This window comes from Chiloscyllium plagiosum, unplaced genomic scaffold, assembly GCF_037043375.1.
Source record: "Chiloscyllium plagiosum isolate Xiang-an unplaced genomic scaffold, Cpla_swu_hap1 HiC_scaffold_18, whole genome shotgun sequence".
NCBI lineage: Eukaryota > Metazoa > Chordata > Chondrichthyes > Orectolobiformes > Hemiscylliidae > Chiloscyllium > Chiloscyllium plagiosum.
Window position 1 is genome coordinate 78,356,990 of NW_028270156.1, and position 20,001 is coordinate 78,376,990.

Here is a 20,001-nt window from a genome sequence, read left to right on the forward strand (position 1 = left end):
GATGGGGGTAATGGTGATAATTCTGAGGGAGGGTGGAGTAGATAGGTGGGAAGGAAGATGGGCAGGTAGGACAGGCCAGGAGGACAGTGCCAAATTCGAAGGTTGGATCTGGGATACGGTGGGAGGAGGGGAAATTTACTAAATTCTACCTCATTACCCAGTACCAGATCCAATAATAGCTTGTTCCCTGGTTGGCTCCATTTCATATTGCTCTTGGAAACTACCCTAACGGACTCTAAGAATTTGTTGCTGTTCGCACCGTTTCCAATTTCTTAATCTAATCAACATGAAATTAAAGTCACACATAATTATTGCTCTGTTCTTTTTACAAGCTCCCACTATTTGTTGATTTAGAATCTTTCCTACAGACTGGCTACTGTTTGGGGGTCTGTACATTACTTCTATCAATATCATCTTTCCCTTGCTATTTTTTATCTCCACCCAATTAATTCTACATCATCTGAGCTTAGATAATCTCTCGTAACTGTCTTCATTTCATCTCTTATTAACAGTACTACCTTTGCCATCCTGCATGTTTATCTAAAAGGTCAAACGTTCCCAGTTTTAATCTCCTTGTAATCAGGTTTCTAGAATGGCTATGAGCTTATATTCATTGACATTGACATTGTCATTGACATTGTTTGTACTATCAGCTTGTCTACCTCATTCCGAATGTTTCATGCATTAAGATACAAAGTCTTTAAGTTTGTTCTATTGTCGAATTTCCCTAAACTGGTGTGATTCTTTAGTGCAATATGACATTTGTGCATTCAGTGCCTTCCTTTTATTTTCTGGTAGCAATCAGTCCCATCACTAATCTGAAATCCTACTTTGTCCTTCACTTTTGATTTATTAATTTTCTTGGCAACCAAGCCCACTCCCCACTATTAAAGTTTAAGGTCCATCCACAGCCCTAGTTGTGCCATTTGCCAGGTCTCTGCATGATTCAGGTTGTGCCTATCTGATCAGAACAGCTCCCTCCTTCCCCAGTACTAATGCCTAAGTACCATGAATTCTAACCTGTTTCTCCACACTTACCTTTGAGCCATGTGTTTAATCTTGTTGACCCTGTGCCAGTTTACCTGTTGCTCAGGTAGTAATCCAGCCATTATTAACTTTTTGGTTCAGTCTTCTCATTTAGCCTCTAGCTGTTCATTTTCCCTCAGAACCTCTTTCATTTATCTACCTATTTTATTGGCACTTATGTAGACCAACTGGTTCTTTCCCCTCCCATTCCAAATTCCTCTGCAGACGAGATAAGATATCCTGAACCCTGGCATCAGGCTGGCAACACTGCCTTTGCGTCTCTCGATCCCGACCAGAGAGAATCATGTCTATTCCCCTGTCAATACTATCCCTGATTACAACCACAGTTCTCCCCTCTAATGAATGGCTCCCTGTAGCATGGTGCTCAGGTCAGTTGGCTCATCCTCCCTACAGCCCCTACTCATCCACACAGGGAGCAAGAATCTCAAACCTGTTAGACAGTCTCAGGGGCTGAGGCTCCATCAGCACTACCTCCTGAATCCCTCTGCCTGCCTCACTCATAGTCACATCCTCCTGTCCCTGACCACTGACTGAATTTGAGGTAGTTAATCTAAGAGATGTGACTGCCTCCTGAAACACAGCATCCAGATAACTCTCCCCCTCCTTGATGTGTCGCTGGATTGGAAGATCAGACTCCACCTTATTATTCTGAGGCAGAGTTCCTCAAGCAATCATCACTTGCTACAGATGTGGTCATTATGAACCACAATGGGGCCCTACACCATGCAATTACAACAAATCACCTCGCCTTAGTATTTTAATTACCAAGTTCTTAACTTGTACTTTTTTTGGAAATTGCCTACTGGTATTTTAGTTTTTAATCTGCAAACAATAATTCTAGACAAAATTAACCATCATTTGGACAAATGTGGATTTGTAAAGAGCAACTGGTTTGCTTAAGTTTTTGGTGACTTAACATAGTGGGTTAATATGGTATACAGGGGTTCTGCAAAAACGAAGTCCAATATAACAAGCCTGTCAGACAAGTGAAAGCCAAAGGAATTAGGGAAGAGTGGTAGCATGGATATTAAGTTGACTGAGTGGCAGGAAACCAAGTCATGGTAAATAGTTGCCTCTCAGACTGTAGGGACATTAGGTCAGCTTCTCCATGGGTCAGTATTAAAACCACTGCTTTTATTAATTTATATAAAACTTAGTTACAGTAGGATGTACAGGCCATAATTTTAAAATGGGCAGCTGAAATATAACTTGGAAGATTATAAACTGAGGGGACACGGTCGGGTGGAATGGGCAGAAATACAGCAAGTGAGATTCAATGCAGAGAAGTGTGAAGTAGTACATTTTAGAAGAAAGAACAAAGAGAGGCAATTTAAAATAAAGAGTAAAATTCTAAAGAGGATGCAGGAAAGCAGAGAGCTGGTTTTACATGGAAACAAAATACGGAACATGATAGGGCAAGTTGAGAAATCAGCACCAAGGCATATGAGATCTTGGACTTTATACATTAGAGGCATAGAGATTAAAAGCAAAAAAAGATTATGGCAAATAAAAACAGAAATAATAGTCAGTCGTGATGAGAAATATTTCAAGTACTATGTGATTCTTCTTCTGAAGTAAGGGGAAGTTGAAAAATGATTTTAGGTTGTTGAAAGGATGGTAGGACAAAAGGGAAAGTCAGGGTCAGACTAAAGGATGAGAAAAGTTTGGAGAGGGAACTTTAATAGAGATCTTCAAAATCATAAGGGGACTGGACAGAGGAGACCGAGAGAAACCTTTCCCATTGGCAAAAAGATTGAAAAACAGAGGACACTGCAAAAGAATCTGAAACAGCACAAAGGAAAACCTTTTTCTCCAGAGCAAATCGTTAGGAGCTGAAATGCACAACCCGACAGCGCAGTGGAGGCAGGGGACAGAAGAGGAATTGGATAATTACCTGAAATAAATATTTACAGAGCTACAGGGAAAGGTGGAAGGTGAGAGAGTCGAGTTGCTCCTACAAGGCCTGGCACAGACATGACTGGATGTCATGTCTTGTGCAGTAACCAACCTATTGATTTGACATAGCGGAACCTGTGACTGTGACATAAATCATAATGAACACCATTCTGAGTCCCATACCATGGAGTGGAGCACTGTGAGTTCAGAGTTGCCATTAACATCAGCATTCTGTTCCTTCTTCACCACCTCCAGATTAGCCAAGCTGCTGGATTCCTTCTTCTTCTTCAGCTTGTTAAGGATCGAAGATTCCCTCTCTGGAAATGGTGGCATCTCCTCCAAAACAGTTGCCTAGCAAGAAATAAATCAGTTCGCTCTGAGGACGTTCAAATTTTGCAAATATGTCCCAGTAAACAACAGGGAAAATCTAGCGCAATTAGGAAATGTGAAAATATCCCAGTTGACATACCTGACAGTGGCTCTGGAATCCTTTCGGCTGACATTGTACAGAGCTAGATAGACCACATGTTGCATTTCAGCCCATACTGCAGCAATACCTTGGAGATATCAGTCCTCACCATTATTCACCTTCTGGAAGCGTTCAGGACTATGTGAGAACATAGCTCCCCTTCTTCCAACTCCAGTCTACATTCCTTCTGCTACCTCCTGACTTGGTTGAGATGTTAGGCAAAGCTCATCCTCCAGTTAATAATACCCTCTGCTGCTCCAACCCCAATTCAGTACCAACTCTGACTGGCTCCCTAATGCATTCTCAGAATTGCCTGTTAGCTAATGCAATCCCAGGTCCCACAGCTCCCTCTCTCTTCCCAGATCCCAGTAAAACAGCTTGCTCTAATCCTTGGCCACAGTGCAGTCCACATTTAACCTCGACTCCTAACCATGGGATCAACAAAACCAAACACTTTATTGTCCTTTTGTTGCTACAGGAGTTAACAACAGTCCCCCAGGCCAGGTGTGACATGTGGGAGTACCTGCGACCCACAAACATCTGCAACAAGGTCAGCAAGGTAGTCATCAAGAGAATCAAATCAGTGCAGCATCCACGAGAAACCCAGCAAAGCAGAGGGGTGGGCTGGTTTGACAACTTTATAAATGTTATAGCCAAAAGAGATAGCAGCACTGTGGGTATATAATAATACTGCAGTAGTAATCCTGACATCTTAGCTAAGACTTCAAGGACCTTGCAGAATTTGATTTAAATGAATACAATTATAAAGCTAATATCAGAGCAATGGAGACCTTAAGTAAGATGCACTGGTTCCGAACTGGTTCACAAACATACTTTAGGGAAAGAAGCATAGCATCAACTCTGTATGTGCTTGCTGATCCACAGTAACTTGGCAAACCTGAAATGGCCCAGAAACCCAAGCTGTATTAGCTCACAACCAAAGCAGTAAGAGAATGAAACCAGTCAGACCAGTTCAGTACCTGCCGTTATACACGTTGTTTGAATCCTAAAGGATAAACTGACAGATTGGGTTTGTAGCAAGTGCTAAGAACCAACGCAACCGAAAAGCCCATCTGATCTCAACCTCATCAACCCGGTGTTGTAAATGCATCTGACCAAGGTTGTATTGATAAGATGGACCAAAACACAGTCCTTATGGAGACAAAACTCCAACTTCACAGTGAGGAAATCACCCATGGCATTATGTGATTCTCTACCATGTTAGTTTATATTCAAAATAATCTAGCAACTCAAACTTTGACCTCCATGCGGCACAGTAGGCAGTTAAATGATCTCACAACGAACAGATCTAAGTTCTGTGGACATATAGTAATGAATGTTGGTGGAAAATAAACAACTCACTGGAGGAGGAGACTCTATAAATATCCGTATCTTCAATGAACCGAGCACATCAGTGCAAAAGATAGGGCTGAAGCATTCACAACAATCTTCAGCTGGAAGTGGTATGTGAATAATCCATTTGGCCTCCTCCAGGGGATCCTGGCATCACAGATGCCAGTCTTCAACCAATTCAATTCATTCCATTTGATATCAAACAGCTGGAGGCACTGGATACTGGAAAGGCTATGGGTCCTGACAACATTCTGGCAGTGAATGCTTGTACACCACAACTTGCTGTACTCCTAGCCAAGCTGTTCCAGTACAACACCAATCCTGACACCTACCTGGCAAAGCGGAAAATTGTCTAGACATGTTGTACAAAAAATCAGGACAAATCCAACCTGCCAATTACTACGCTATCAGCCCACTGTGAATCATCATCAGAGAGTGATGGAAGATATTGTCAGCAGCTCTAAGTAACAACACTCAGTGGAAACAATCTACCCATGATGCGCAGTTTCGGTTTCACCAGGATCACAAGGCTCCTGACCTGATTACAGTCTTGGTGCTAACATGGATAAAACAGCTGATTTCTCGTGATGGCCTAAGAATGACTGCCTTTGACATCAAAACACCACTGAGTGTAGCATCAGGTAGCCCAGGTAAAATTGAAACATAGAGAACACAGAACATTACAGTGCAGTACAGGTCGTTCGGTCCTCGATGTTGCGCTGACCTGTGGAACCAATCTGAACCAATCTATCCTACACTATTCCAATTTCATCCATATACCTATCCAATGACCATTTAAATGCCCTTAAAGTTGGTGGGTCTATTACTGTTGCAGGCAGGGTGTTCCAAGCACCTACTGCTCTCTGAGTAAAGAAACTACCCCTGACATCTGTCCTATATTCATCATCCCTCAATGTAAAGCTATGTCTCCTCGTACTAGCCATCTGAGGAAAAAGGCTCTCATTGTCCACCTTATCTAACCCACTGATTATCTTATATGAGAAACCAATGGGAATCAAGCGAAAAATCTAGAGGCATAGAGGAGAGAGTTTTTTCAAACTTAATTTTTCAAGATTAAATCATCCAATTTGGAAAAAATCAGCCAAATTAAGCCAACTCCTTGGGTGTTTAACCAAATTAGACCTCAAGGGAACCTGTATGCAATGTCTGACCCCAAACCTAGCTTCTAATTCTGGACCAAGCTTTCTACCACTGGTCAAGCTCCCCTTGCTACAGAGAGCCTACCCATCACCTATCGACTAGGTTACTTTGTTCTTGGCAACTTTGCAATGCCAGCCTTCATAAGCTACAAACATTTCAGAGAAGCAGCTGGGCCGCACATTTCCCAGGCCCTCATCAACGTCTCAGCTCCTGACCCAGCATCATATCACAATAACTGTGATTCACGACTTTATTCCCAATTCAGACCTTGTCAGGGTTTCACTTTGAGCAGTCATAAGCTCTGCCTCGAGATCACTCTGCCTCAATAATTCCATCAACAACCCTATCCATAACCTCCTTAAAATCTCTCCAATGAAACTTCCTTCTTTGTGCCTGATTATTCTCTGTGAAACGCTTCAAGAGTCGAGACTGTGGTGCTGGAAAAGCACAGGTCAGGCAGCATCCGAGGAGCAGGAGAATCGACGTTTCAGGTATAAGCCTTTGATTAGCTGTGTTTCTTTTTGTCTCCTTCCTTTTTCTTAAATGAAGGTGTTGCATTGGCAATTTTTCCATTCTCTGGTGCTTTTCCAGAATCTATGGATTCCTTGAAGATTACCACCACTGCAACCACGATCCCTGTAGAGTCATAGAGATGTACAGCATGGAAACAGACCCTTTGGTCCAACCCATCCATGCCGACCAGATATCCCAACCCAATCTAGCCGCACCTGCCAGCACCTGGCCATATCCCTCCAAACCCTTCCTATTCATATACCCATCCAGATGCCTTTTAAATGTTGCAATTGTACTAACCTCCACCACTGCCTCTGGTAGCTCATTCCATACATGTGCCATTCTCTGAATGAAAAAGTTACCCCTTAGGTCTCTTTTATATCTTTCTCCTCTCACCCTAAACCTATGTCTTCTAGTTCTGGACTCCCCCATCCCACTGAAAAAAACTTTGTCTATTTACCCTATCCATGCCCCTCATGATTTTATAAACCTCTATAAGGTACTCTTCAGCAACACTCCCAAGGACCCTACCATTAAGTGTATAAGTCCTGCTCTAATTTGCTTTCCCACAATGCAGCACTTTACAATTATCTAAATTAAACTCCATCTGCCACTCCTCAGCCCATTGGCCCATCTGATCAAGATCCTGTTGTAATCTGAGGTAACCTTCTTCGCTGTCCACTACACCTCCAATTTTGGTGTCATCTACAAACTTACTAACTATACCTCATATGCTCACATCTAAATCATTTATATAAATGATGAAAAGTAGTGGACCCAGCACTGATCCTTGTGGCGCTCCACTGGTCACAGGCCTCCAGTCTGAAAAACAGCCCTCCATCACCACCCTCTGTCTCTAGCTTTGAGCCAGTTCTGCATCCAAATGGCTAGTCTCCCCTGTATTCCATGAGATCCAACCTTGCTAACCAGTCTTCCATGGGGAACCTTGTTGAACGCCTTACTTAAGTCCATATAGATCACGTCTACCACTCTGCCCTCATCAATCCTCTTTGTTATTTCTTCAAAAAACTCAATCAAGTTTGTGAGACATGATTTCCCACGCACAAAGCCAAGTCAACTATCCCTAATCAGTCCTAGACTTTCCAAATACATGTACATCCTGTCCCTCAGGGTTCCCTCCAACAACATGCCCACCACTGACATTAGGCCCATCAGTCTATAGTTACCTGGCTTGTCGTTACCACCTTTCTTAAATAGTGGCACCTCGTTAGCCAATCTCCAGTCTTCCAGCACCTTATCTGTGACTATCGAAGATACAAATGTCTCAGCAAAGGGCCCAGCAATCACTTCCCTAGCTTCCCACAGAGTTCTAGGGCATATCTGATCAGGTCCTGGAGATTTATCCACTTTTATGCGGTTCAAGACATCCAGCACTTCCTTCTCTGTAATGTGGACATTTTTCAAGATCTCACCATCCTTTTCCCTACATTCTATATCTCCATGTCCTTTTCCACAGTAAACATTGATGCAAAATACCCATTTAGTATCTTCCCCATCTCCTGCGGCTCCATATAAAGGCTGCATTGGTGATCTTTGAGGGACCATATTCTCTCCCTTGTTACCCTTTTGTCCTTAATGTATTTGTAAAAACCCTTTGAATTCTCCTGAACTCTATTTCCTTAATTACACCAGTCTTGGTGATGTCAGCAAAATTAGAGATATGACACTCTATCTGAATCATTAATGAGAGATGGAACAGTCGAGGTCCCAGCACAGTTACTATTTTTTCTGCTTTGCTTTGGTCTTCTCTATATCTAGTCCAGAACTATTAATTTGCAATATTCTTGTTATATGCTCTTGGCTTTAGTTTTAAGCAAACTTTTAGGTCAAATATGGTTGGCTTATTTACGAAGTAGATTGTTCCCTCTCAAGTAATATTAAATAAACTTTTTTTGAACTTGTCTGATTGTAATTATTCTCCATTTCACCAATATGTTGCTGTCAGTTCTCTGACTCATTCAGTTAGTTATTCTGACAAAATCTACAATCAAACATTGTGTCAAGTTGCACATTTTCAAGCATAATACTGAATTCAAATTTCAATCATGTCATAATCAACATCAGATAAATGCTCCCTTAACTAGATTAACTCAGTCTAATGTATTAGTTACCGTCATATCTAAGCCTGCTCTGCTGTTGGAACTAGAACATATCACTCCAGGCAACTATCTAGAATGTATTCAAAAAATTCATTAGACAGATGAGAGGACAGCCAAGGCAAGACCAAGTGCAAGGGACAGAGGGAGCTGGTACAGGCCAGGAGAAACCGAGGGGACAGAGTCAGCAAAACTAGACTGAGGGAAGGCAAACACAGGTATAATATGCACAGACAAGAAGCTGGGGTATTCTGTAAACTCGAGTAAATGGTGACAACAATTCACACAAAAAAATTATGCATTTAATGAAACATCTGAGCTCATAATTGTTACAATGACAGCATAAGAATAAAAACAGAGGCAAGGAAAAGACAAAGTGGTGCCAACGCGGAGACACTAAAAAGCATACATCTCAGAGGTTCCTTTACCTACCAGGATATCAGTGCTTGCTATACAACTGAGCCTGAGATATTCCACTGCCCTTTGCTGCAACTCTACATCTGAATTCCTCAACTGACTGTCACTGTTGAGCACACTTTGAATGGTAGACTTAATCTCAGGAAACAGGTTCACAAACTTGATATAAGTGGAAAGTAGGAGAGCTCTCGTGGGCACACTGCACAGATGAAACTTGGAATGTAGCAGACTGAATTGTATTAAAGGGCTGAAAATCAAAAGAGAATAACTTTCACAACCTCAAAATGATCCAAAGTACTTCAAAGTCAATGAAATGCTTTTGAAATAATGCCGTTTTTATCAAATAGCAAACAACTAGAATGCAGTAAACTTCATCAAACACCAATCAATTGAAGGACCGGGCAGTTTTAGTCATAAGAAAAGACATGAAGAAGAGTCATAACAGACTTGAAATGTTCACTCTGTTTCTCTCTTCTTCGATGCTATTCAAACATGCTGAGTTTCCTCAGCTCTGACATAGAGTGTAGAACATAGAACAGTACAGGCTCTTCGGCCATCAATGTTGTGCTACTCTAAAATCCTACTCTAAAATCAAACTAACCAACAAGCCCTTCATTTTACTATCATCCATGTGCCTATCCACGAGTCACTTAAATGTCCATACCACTACCACTACTAGCACTGCAATCCAAACACCCATCATACTCTGTATAAAGAACCTACCTGTGACTTCTCCCCTAAACCTTCCTCCAATCACCTTAAAATTAAGCTTCCCTGTAATAGCCATTTTTGCCATGGGAAAATGTATCTGGCTATCCACTCTATGCCTCTCATCATCCTGTACATCTCTATCAAGTCACCTCTCATCCTTGTTTGCTCCAATGAGAAAAGCCCTAGTCCCCTCAACTCATCTTCAGGACACATGCCCTCCAGTCCAGGCAGCATACTGGTAAAACTCCTCTGCACCCTCTCTAAAGCTCCCACATCCTTCCTATAATGAGGCGACCAGAACTGAACACAATATTCCAATATGGTCAAACCAGAGTTTTATAGAGCTGCAGCATAACTTTGCGGCTCTTAAACCCAATCCCTCTGCTAATGAAAGCTAACACACCATATGTCTTCTTAACAATCAACTTGGTGGCAACTTTAGGGGAAAGTGAGGTCTGCAGATGCTGGAGATCAGAGCTGAAAATGTGTTGCTGGAAAAGCGCAGCAGGTCAGGCAGCATCCAGGGAACAGGAGAATCGACGTTTCGGGCATAAGCCCTTCTTCAGGAATGAGGAAAGTTTGTCCAGCAGGCTAAGATAAAAGGTAGGGAGGAGGGACTTGGGGGAGGGGCGTCGGAAATGCGATAGGTGGAAAGACGTCAAGGTGAGGGTGATAGGTCAGACTGGGGTGGGGGCGGAGAGGTCAGGAAGAAGATTGCAGGTTAGGAAGGCGGTGCTGAGTTCGATGGATTTGACTGAGACAAGGTGGGGGGAGGGGAAATGAGGAAACTGGTGAAATCCGAGTTCATCCCTTGTGGTTGGAGGGTTCCGAGGCGGAAGATGAGGCGCTCTTCCTCCAACCGTCGTGTTGTTGTGGTCTGGCGATGGAGGAGTCCAAAGACCTGCATATCCTTGGTGGAGTGGGAGGGGGAGTTGAAGTGTTGAGCCACAGGGTGGTTGGGTTGGTTGGTCCGGGTGTCCCAGAGGTGTTCTCTGAAACGCTCCGCAAGTAGGCGGCCTGTCCCCCCAATATAGAGGAGGCCACATCGGGTGCAGAGGATGCAATAGATGATGTGTGTGGAGGTGCAGGTGAATCTGTGACGGATATGGAAGTTTCCTTTGGGGCCTTGGAGGGACGTGAGGGGGGAGGTGTGGGCGCAAGTCTTGCACCTCCTGCGGTTGCAGGGGAAGGTGCCGGGAGTGGAGGTTGGGTTGGTGGGGAGTGTGGATCTGACGAGGGAGTCATGGAGGGAGTGGTCTTTACGGAATGCTGATAGGGGAGGGGAGGGAAATATATCCTTGGTGGTGGGGTCTGTTTGGAGGTGGCGGAAATGACGGCGGATGATGCGCTGTACATGGAGATTGGTGGGGTGGACCAGTTCCAAAAACGTACAACCCAGATGGCCTCCTTCTTCAAGGACCGCAATTTCCCCCCAGACGTGGTCGACGATGCCCTCCACTGCATCTCTTCCACTTCCTGCTCCTCCGCCCTTGAGCCCCGCCCCTCCAACCGCCACCAGGACAGAACCCCACTGGTCCTCACCTACTACCCCACCAATCTCCATGTACAGCGCATCATCCGGCTACAGCTGTTTGTCATTTTTATAAATGATCTAGATGAGGGCGTAGAAGGATGGGTTAGTAAATTTGCGGATGACACTAAGGTTGGTGGAGTTGTGGATGGTGCTGAAGGATGTTGCAGGTTACAGAGGGTCATAGATAAACTGCAGAGCTGGGCTGAGAGGTGGCAAATGGGAGTTTAATGTGGAAAACAGTGCAGTGATTCACTTTGGAAGGAACAACAGGAACAGAGAGTACTGGTTAATGGTAACATTCTTGGTAGATGAGCAGAGAGATTCGGTGTCCACATACATAGATCCCTGAAAGTTGCCACCCAGCTTGATAAGGTTGTTAAGAAGGCACACGATATATTAGCTTTTATTGATACAAGAAAATTTACAACCCAAAAAGAGGCCCTTCGGCCCTCCAAGCCTGAGCCAATCCAAATGTACTGTCTAAACCTGTCGGTCAACTCCTAAACATTTGTATCCCTCTGCTTCCCACTTACACATGCATCTGTCCAGACGCACCTTAAATGAATCTACCGTGCCTGCCTCTACCACCTCAGCTGGCAATACGTTCCAAATGCTGAGACAGATTGAGTTTTGGAGCCACAAGGTCATGTTGCAGCTGTACAAAACTGGTGCAGCTGCACTTGGAGTACTGTGTACAGTTCTGGTCACCGTATTATAGGAACAATGTGGAAGCTTTGGAAAGGGTTCAGAAGAGATTTACTAGAATGTTGCCTGGTTATGGAGGGAAGGTCTTATGAGGAAAAGCTGAGGGACTTGAGGCTGTTTTCATTAGAGAGAAGGTTGTGAGGTGACTTAATTGAGACATATAGGATAATCAGAGGGTTAGATAGATGGACAGTGAGAGCCTTTTTCCTCGGAGTCCCTCCCACTTCACCAAGGACATGCAGGTCCTTGGACTCCTCCATCGCCAGACCATAGTAACACGATGGTTGGAGGAAGAACACCTCATCTTCTGCCTAGAAACCCTCCAACCACAAGGGATGAACTCAGATTTCTCCAGTTTCCTCATTTCCCCTCCCCCCACCTTGTCTCAGTCAAATCCCTCAAACTCAGCACCGCCTTCCTAACCTGCAATCTTCTTCCTGACCTCTCCGCCCCCACCCCGGCCTATCACCCTCACCTTGACTTCCTTCCACCTATCGCATTTCCAATGCCCCTCCCCCCTACCTTTTATCTTAGCCTTCTGGACACACTTTCCTCATTCCTGAAGAAGGGCTCATGCCCGAAACGTCGATTTTCCTGCTCCTTGGATGCTGCCTGACCTGCTGCGCTTTTCCAGCAACACATTTTCAGCTATCAACCTTGGTGGCAACTTTCAGGAATCTATGTACATGGACATTGAGATCTCTCTGCTCATCTACACGACCAAGAATCTTAACTCCGGTTCCCATCTCCCTACCAATCTAGTTTAAATCCTCCCAAAGAACTCTAGCAAACTTCCCACCCAGGATATTGGGATCCATCGAGTTCAGGTGCAACCCGTCCTCCTTATACAGGTCCCACCTTCCCCAGGAGGTCTCAACATATCTGAAACCTGCCCTGCTATACCAGCTCTGCAGCCACGTGTTCAGCTGCACTCACTCTCTGTTCCGAACTTCACCAGCTTATGGCAATGGTAGCAATCCTGAGATTACTACTCTGCTCATCCTGTCTTTTAGCTTCCTTTTTCAGGTCCTCATCGACTTTCCTAGCTATTTCATTGGTACAATGCATACCACGACTTCTGGCAACTCAGCCTTCCCCTTAAGAATCCTGTAGACTTAAACCAAGACATCCCTGACTCTGGCACCTGGTAAAACTGAGGACTGCAAATGCCGTAGATCAGAGTTGAAGAGTGTCGTGCTGGAAAAGCATAGCCAGTCAGACAGAATCCAAGGAGCAAGAGAATCTACGTTTTGAGCATAAGCCATTCATCAGGAATGAGGCTTCTGGCCCAACGGGCCTGAGGGATAAATGGAAGGAGGTGGGGCTGGGGTTGGGTTGCTGAGAATACGATAAATAGATAAAGGTGGGGGGCGGGGGGTGGGGGGAAGGCGATAGGTCAGAGAGAAGGTTGGAGCAAATAGGTAGGAAGGAAGATGGACAGGGTAAGACAGTTCAAGAGGGTGGTGCTGAGTTGGAAGGTTGGATCGGGGATAAGGTGGGGGAGGGGAAATGAGGAAACTGGTGAAATCCACATTAATCCCATGTGGTTGGAGGGTATCAAGGCAGAAGATGAGGCGTTCTTTCTCCAGGTGTTGGGTCGTTACGGTTTGACGGTGGAGGAGGCCTAGGACTTGCATGTCCTTGGCGGAGTGGGAGGGGGTGTTGAACTGTTCGGCCATGGGGCGATGAGGCTGTTTAGTGTGTCTGTCCAAGAGATGTTCTCTGAAACGTTCTGCAAGTTTGCGTCCCGTCTCCCCAACGTACATAAGACATTGAGAGCAACGGATACAATAGATGACATGTGTGGAAGTGCAGGTATATCTCTGTCGGATGTGGAAGGATCCTTTGCTGCCTTGGACGGAGGTGAGGGGGCCGGTGTAGGTGTAGGTTTTGTACATCTTGCAGTGACAAGGGGAAGTTGCCGAGGTGGAGGGTGGGTTAATGGGTTGGTGACCTAACAAGGGAGTCGTGGAGGGAATGTTCTCTCCAGAAGGCAGAAAGCAGTGAGGAGGGAAATATATCCTTGGTGGTGGGGTCTGTTTGTAGGTGGTGGAATTGGCAGATGATGCAATGTATCTGGAGGTTGGTGGGGTGGAAGGTGAACACATGGGTGGGGTTCTGTCCTTGTTGTGGTTAGAGGGGTGGGGTTCAAAGGCGGAGGTGCGGGAAGTGGAGGAGATGTGCTGGAGGGCATCATTGACCACGTGGGAGTGGAAATTGTGGCATTTGAATAAGGAGGCCATCTGGGATGTTCTATGGTGGAACTGGTCCTCCTCGGAGCAGATGTGGTGGAGGCGTAAGAATTGGGAATAAGTGACAGCAATTTTACAGGAGGCAAGGTGGGAGGAAGTGTGGTCCAGTTAATTGTGGGAGTCGGTGGGTTTGTAGTAGATGTCCATGTTGAGTCGGTCACAGAAATGGAGATGGAGAGGTCCAGGAAGGGGAGGGAGGTGTCTGAAATGGTCCAGGTGAACTTGAAGTCAGAGTGGGAGGCGTTAGTGAAGTTGGTGATTTGTTTAACCTCCTCGTGGGAGCATGAGTTGGCACTGATACAGTCATCAATGTAGCAGTGGAAAAGGTGGGGAGGTGCCAGTGTAACTGCGGAAGATGGACTGTTCCAAATACCTGACGAGGAAGCAGGCATAACTGAGGTCCATATGGGTGCCCAGGGTCTGGAGGAAATGGGAAGATTGGAAGGAGAAATTGTTGAGTGTGAGGATCAGTTCAGCCAATCGAATGAGAGTGTCAGTGGAAGTGTACTTGTTTTGGGGAGGTCTGGGGAGATAGTAAAAACAGGGCAGGGCTGGGACTAGGACCTGATGCGGGGCTGGAGTTGGCGGTGTGGGCAGAGATTGTCTGTGGAGTGGGTGTGGTTAGGGGGATATTGGATGACATCACCAACAGAAGTGATTCTCACCCTGGGGGTCAGGGGGGCGCAAGTGGTGCCTTCAGTGTCATCAGCAGGGGCAGAAGTGACATGGTGTAGGTGATGTCGTCAGTGGTGTTCAGGTGAGTGACGTCAGTATGGGCGGAAATAGCTGCGATTGCAGCATCTACAGGGGCACCCCACAGACCGCAGCCACTGCCGACCATGCCGCCTCTGCGACTGCCGCCAAGACAACTGCCTCCGCGATCACCAGCAAGACAAACACCTCTGTGACCACTACAGGATGCACTGCCACCACGACTGTCGCAAGATCCACAGCTGTTGAAACCAACCCAAAGTCTATCTGGTACATCATCTTCACCCCCGTACTTTCTGCCACCACCGATGTCACCCAGTAGAACACCGCCGACAACATCGCTTACATCACACGTTCCATGACTTCCACCCTATAGTTGTTGTTGGCACAGCTACTTCCGCTCCCACTGAAGTCACTAACCTGAACATCATCGATGACACCACTCACGTCACGCATTACATCACTTCCACGCTGCGGATGCCACCGAAGGCACCACATTGTCCCCCTGACCCCCGAGGTGAGCATCACTTCTGTTGGTGATATCACTCAATATCCCGTAAGCACACTCTTCGCTCCCACTCCCAACTCCAGTCCCTCACCAGGCCCTAGCTCCCAGCCCTGCCACGTTTTTACTATCTCCCCAGACCTCCCCCTTGCTGAGGATGAAAGATATGGCCTCAGTAAAGGCCTCACCTTCATCCCCCTACGCTCCCGGATCAATGACGTCAAACACGTCTTCTGCTGCCTCTGCCTCCATGCTTACTTTTTCCATCAGGACTCATGCCCACCCTTAGAGGACCCCTTCTTCCGCATCCAACACAACCCATCCACCTGCACACCTCAGGCTGGTCTGTTACTCCTCCTCCTTCCCCACCCCCACCAGATCTCTTCATTTCCAACTGCCACCGGGATGCTGACCACCTCAACCTGTCCACCTCACTCACCCACTCCAACCTCTCTCCCTCACAATGTGCTGCCCTCCATTCCCTCCGCTCCAACTCCAACCTCACCAACAAACCCACAGACACCTCCTCCTACTGTTCCCTTGACAAAGACCTCACCTCCCATCACCAAACCATCATCGCCTCAAGACCATCCAAAACCTCATCACCTCAAGGAATCACCCACCCACAGCCTCCAACCTCACAAACCGGGAACCCCACACCGCTCGGTTTTACCTTGTATCCAAGATTCACAAACTTGAGTGCCCCGATTGACCCAGCGTCTCTGCATCCTCCAGCCCCACTAAACATTTCTCTGCATACCTTCACACCATCCTATCCCCCTTGATAGGAACTCTCCACCTATGTTCAGGACACCACTCACACCCTCCACCTCCTCCATGACCTTCGTTACCCCAGCCCCAAACAACTCATCCTCACCATGTATATCCAGTCCCTGTACACATCCATCCGCCATGGCAAAGGGCTCCAAGACCTCTGTTTCTTTCTCTCATGCCGACTCAACCAGTACCCTTCCCCTACATTCTCATTCGATTGGCTGAACTGGTCCTCACCCTCAACAATTTCTCATTCCAATCCTCCCACTTCCTCCAGACCAAAGAGGTAGCCATGGCCACCTGCATGGACCTCAGCTTTGCCTGCCTCCTCGTCGGGTGCATGCAACAGTCCATTTTCAGCAGTTAGATCGGCACCTTCTCCACCTTTTCCTCCACTAATTCGATGACTGTATGGGCGGCAAGAGAAGGTTGAACAGTTCATCAACATCACTAACACCTTCGACCCTGACCTCAAGTTCACCTGGATCATGTCGGTCACCTCCCTCCCCTTCCTGGACCTCTCCATCTCCATTTCGGGTGACCGACTCAACACAGACATCTACTACAAACCCACCGACTCCCACAATTACCTGGACTACACCTCCTCCCACCTTGCCTCCTGTAAAATTGCTATCACTTATACCCTCTAGCGTAACTTCTCCACTTCCTGCACCTCTGCACTTGAATGTCACCCCTCTAACAGCAACAAGGACAGAATCTGCACACCCTCCTCCCCCCAGTCCTCATATTCCACTCGACCAACCTCTGGATACATTGCATCATCCTCCGCCATCTCCGCCACCTACAAACAGACCCCACCACCAGGGATAAATTTCCCTTCTCACCCCTATCTGCCTTCCGGAGAGAGCATTCCCTCCACGACTCCTTTGTTAGGTCCATGCCCCCCACCAACCCACCCTCCACCCCCAGCACCCTTCCCCTGCCACCATAAGACGTGCAAAGCTTGCGTCCAGACCTCCCCCTCACCTCCGTCCAAGGCCGCAAAGGATCATCCACATCAGACAGAGATTCACCTGCACTTCCACACATGTCATCTACTGTGTCCGTTGCTTCCGACGTGGTCTGCTGTACATTGCGGAGACAGGATGCCAACTTGCAGAATGTTACAGAGAACATCTCTGGGACAGACACACTAAACAACCCCAGTCCACCAAGGTCATGCAAGTCCTGAGCCTGCTCCACCGCCAAACCCTAACCACCCAATGCCTGTAGGAAGACTGCCTCATCTGCTGCCTTGGTACCCTCCAACCACACTGGATCAATGTTGATTTCACCAGTTTCCTCATTTCCCCTCCCCCCATCTTATCCCAGATCCAACCTTCCAACTTGGCACCGCCCACTTGAACTGTCCTACCTGTCCATCTTCCTTCCCACCTATTCGCTCCGCCCTTCTTTCCAAATTATCTATTTTCACTCTCACCTTCATCTACCTATTGCATTTCCAACTACCTTACCCCCAGTCCCACCCCCCTTCCAGTTATCTCTCAGGCCCCTTGGACCACAAACCTCATTGCTGATGAAGGGCTTATGCTCGAAACACCGATCCTCCTGCTCCTCGAATGCTGCTGACTGGCTATGCTTTCCAGCTCCACACTCTTCGACTCTTGCACCCGGGAGGCAATATACCATCTGGGGGTCTCGTTTGCAATCACAGAATCTTCCATCTGTTCCTCTAACCATTGAATCCCCTATGACTATTGCTCTCCTATTCTCCACCCTTGACCTCTGAATCACAAAGCCTGGTTCAGTGCCAGAGACCTGGCTGTTGTGGCTTTCCCTAGTAGGTCGTCTTCCCTAATAGTATCCAAACGGTATACTTATTATTGAGGGGAATGGCCACAGGGGATCCCTGTACTGTCTGCCTATTCCCTTTCCCCCTCTAGCCGGTCACCTAGCTACCTTTATCTTGTAACTTGGGTGTGGCTACCTCCCTATAACTCCTTTCTAGACTGTTGATAAGGCAAAGTTGGGGTCAGTGTGATGGGTTGAAGTGTATTTATTTTGTGCAGCTTTTTGTCAACATGGCAGTGACATGCCACCTTAGATAACTTGCTTAATTCTCACAGCCTTGTACAGGCTGTTCTGTTATAATGCGCGTTTCATTAACACGAATTCGCTGTAAAGCGACTGACATTTCTAAAGCTCGGACTTTTAAAACGTGTGTTGGCTACCACTTTTCAGTCAGTGAGTTCCAGACTCCCACCAAAGTCTGAGTTAAAATGCGTCTCCTCAACTCTCCTCCTAGCTTTGTACCTCTTACCTTAAATCTGTGCCCTGGTTACAATCCTGTTACGAGTGGAAGAAGTGTCTTCCTATCCATCCTCTCTATGCCCCTCATCCTCTTATATGTGTCTATCAGGTTTCCTCCCAACTTTCACAGCTCCAAGGAAAATAAGCCCAATCTCTCCAATCTTTCCTCATAGCTCAGATCCAATAGCTCAGCTCCCTGGTAGCATCCTAAATCTCGCAATAATTCTCTTAAGTGGGAGTGAATGCACAATGCCTCACAATTAAAGTGCCATTAATTGAGTCAAGTTTGAAATAAAAGAAAGCCAGGTTATGGAACAGCTCATACAATGGTTTAACGTAGCAGGTTCATACATCACACAACCTCGAGCATACTGCTCTAACAAAAAGCTGGTCACATCTATTCCCTCTTGATAAAAGATAGGGAGTTGCTGAGTCACATGCACCAGAAAGTTGGATGGAAAGCCAAGTTAACATTTCAGGTCCAGTGACCCTTCATCAGAGCTGTTCTGAGAAAGATCACTGAGCCTGGCATGTTAATTCTACTTTTTCTCCACAACTGCTACCAGACTGGCTGAGTTTTTCCAGCAATTTATGTTTTCTTTTCTGATTTCCAGCAGTTCTTTGGTGTAGTTGCATCAAAAGGTTGCCAAGTTCAATCTCTAGTTTAGACCAGTTTAGCTAAACAATGTAGCTGGATCCATGAGAATGAATCCATATACCAATACAATGCCAGCTCACAGAATCATGTTTTATTCACTGTACCCTCTACTGTGCCTCAACACTTCAACTCATCAAGCAGCAAGTGTGGCGAGACCTTAATGACTGGATAAAGCCACAACCAGTGACTGCTGCAAAAGCTGAAAAATAGTGACTGGAGCAGCAGATCATTGTCGATGTGGAAGTATTTGGAGGGAGGAAGGGCTCACTTCCCTCATTGTCTGAGTCGCTGTGGGAGTCACTGTATAATGCTCCACAGTAAAGCTGGATACATATATAGAGGTGAAGGCACAATTGACTTTTCAAAGGAGAGCAAGTGCAGCAAATCTAACTAACCTGGATCTTGGATCACCAGCAATCAAGTTTCCGAACTCTCCCAAGATATATCCACCCACTTTCACAAGGTTCTCATGGCAAGCTGGGGCTTGGAGACCCTGTGGAGAAATAATACACATGAATCCGTGGGATCAATATCCCACACTGAATTACATTGAAATTACAGCACAGAAACTGGTCATTGGGCCCTACCAGCCTGTGTGGTGTTCATTCTACATGGGAGCAGTCAACCTAACCCCATGTGAATATTCTTATTCTTAACTTTCAGCTATGTATCTAAACTATAGTCAAATCAAACACCATCATTAAATCCTGATATTGGACCATCAAACAATATGAAATAGTCCACAGCTGAGGCATGATTTTAAAAAATGGATTAAAAGAAGGAAGTTCAGAGCATAATCTCGAGAGACAGTAATGGCTGAATGAAGACTTATCTTTTGCACTGACGTACTGGGCTCCCCCATCATTGAGGATGGGGATATTTGTAGAACCTCTTCATCCTGTTAATT

The 20,001-nt window shown here is 46.0% G+C and overlaps 1 protein-coding gene across 7 annotated transcripts in view; it reads right to left on the reverse strand.

The window, feature by feature from the left end:
• LOC122557988 (AP-2 complex subunit alpha-2-like) overlaps positions 1-20,001 on the reverse strand; it is a 102,998-nt gene that overhangs the window by 23,728 nt on the left and 59,269 nt on the right. For all 7 annotated transcript variants that reach the window (XM_087996813.1, XM_087996810.1, XM_087996811.1 and 4 more), the window contains 3 exons: positions 19,490-19,587; positions 8,989-9,220; positions 3,127-3,294 (listed from right to left, as the gene is read on the reverse strand). In XM_087996813.1, coding sequence (XP_087852939.1) covers positions 3,127-3,294; positions 8,989-9,220; positions 19,490-19,587 — 498 coding nt within the window. The remainder of the gene's footprint in view (positions 1-3,126; positions 3,295-8,988; positions 9,221-19,489; positions 19,588-20,001) is intronic.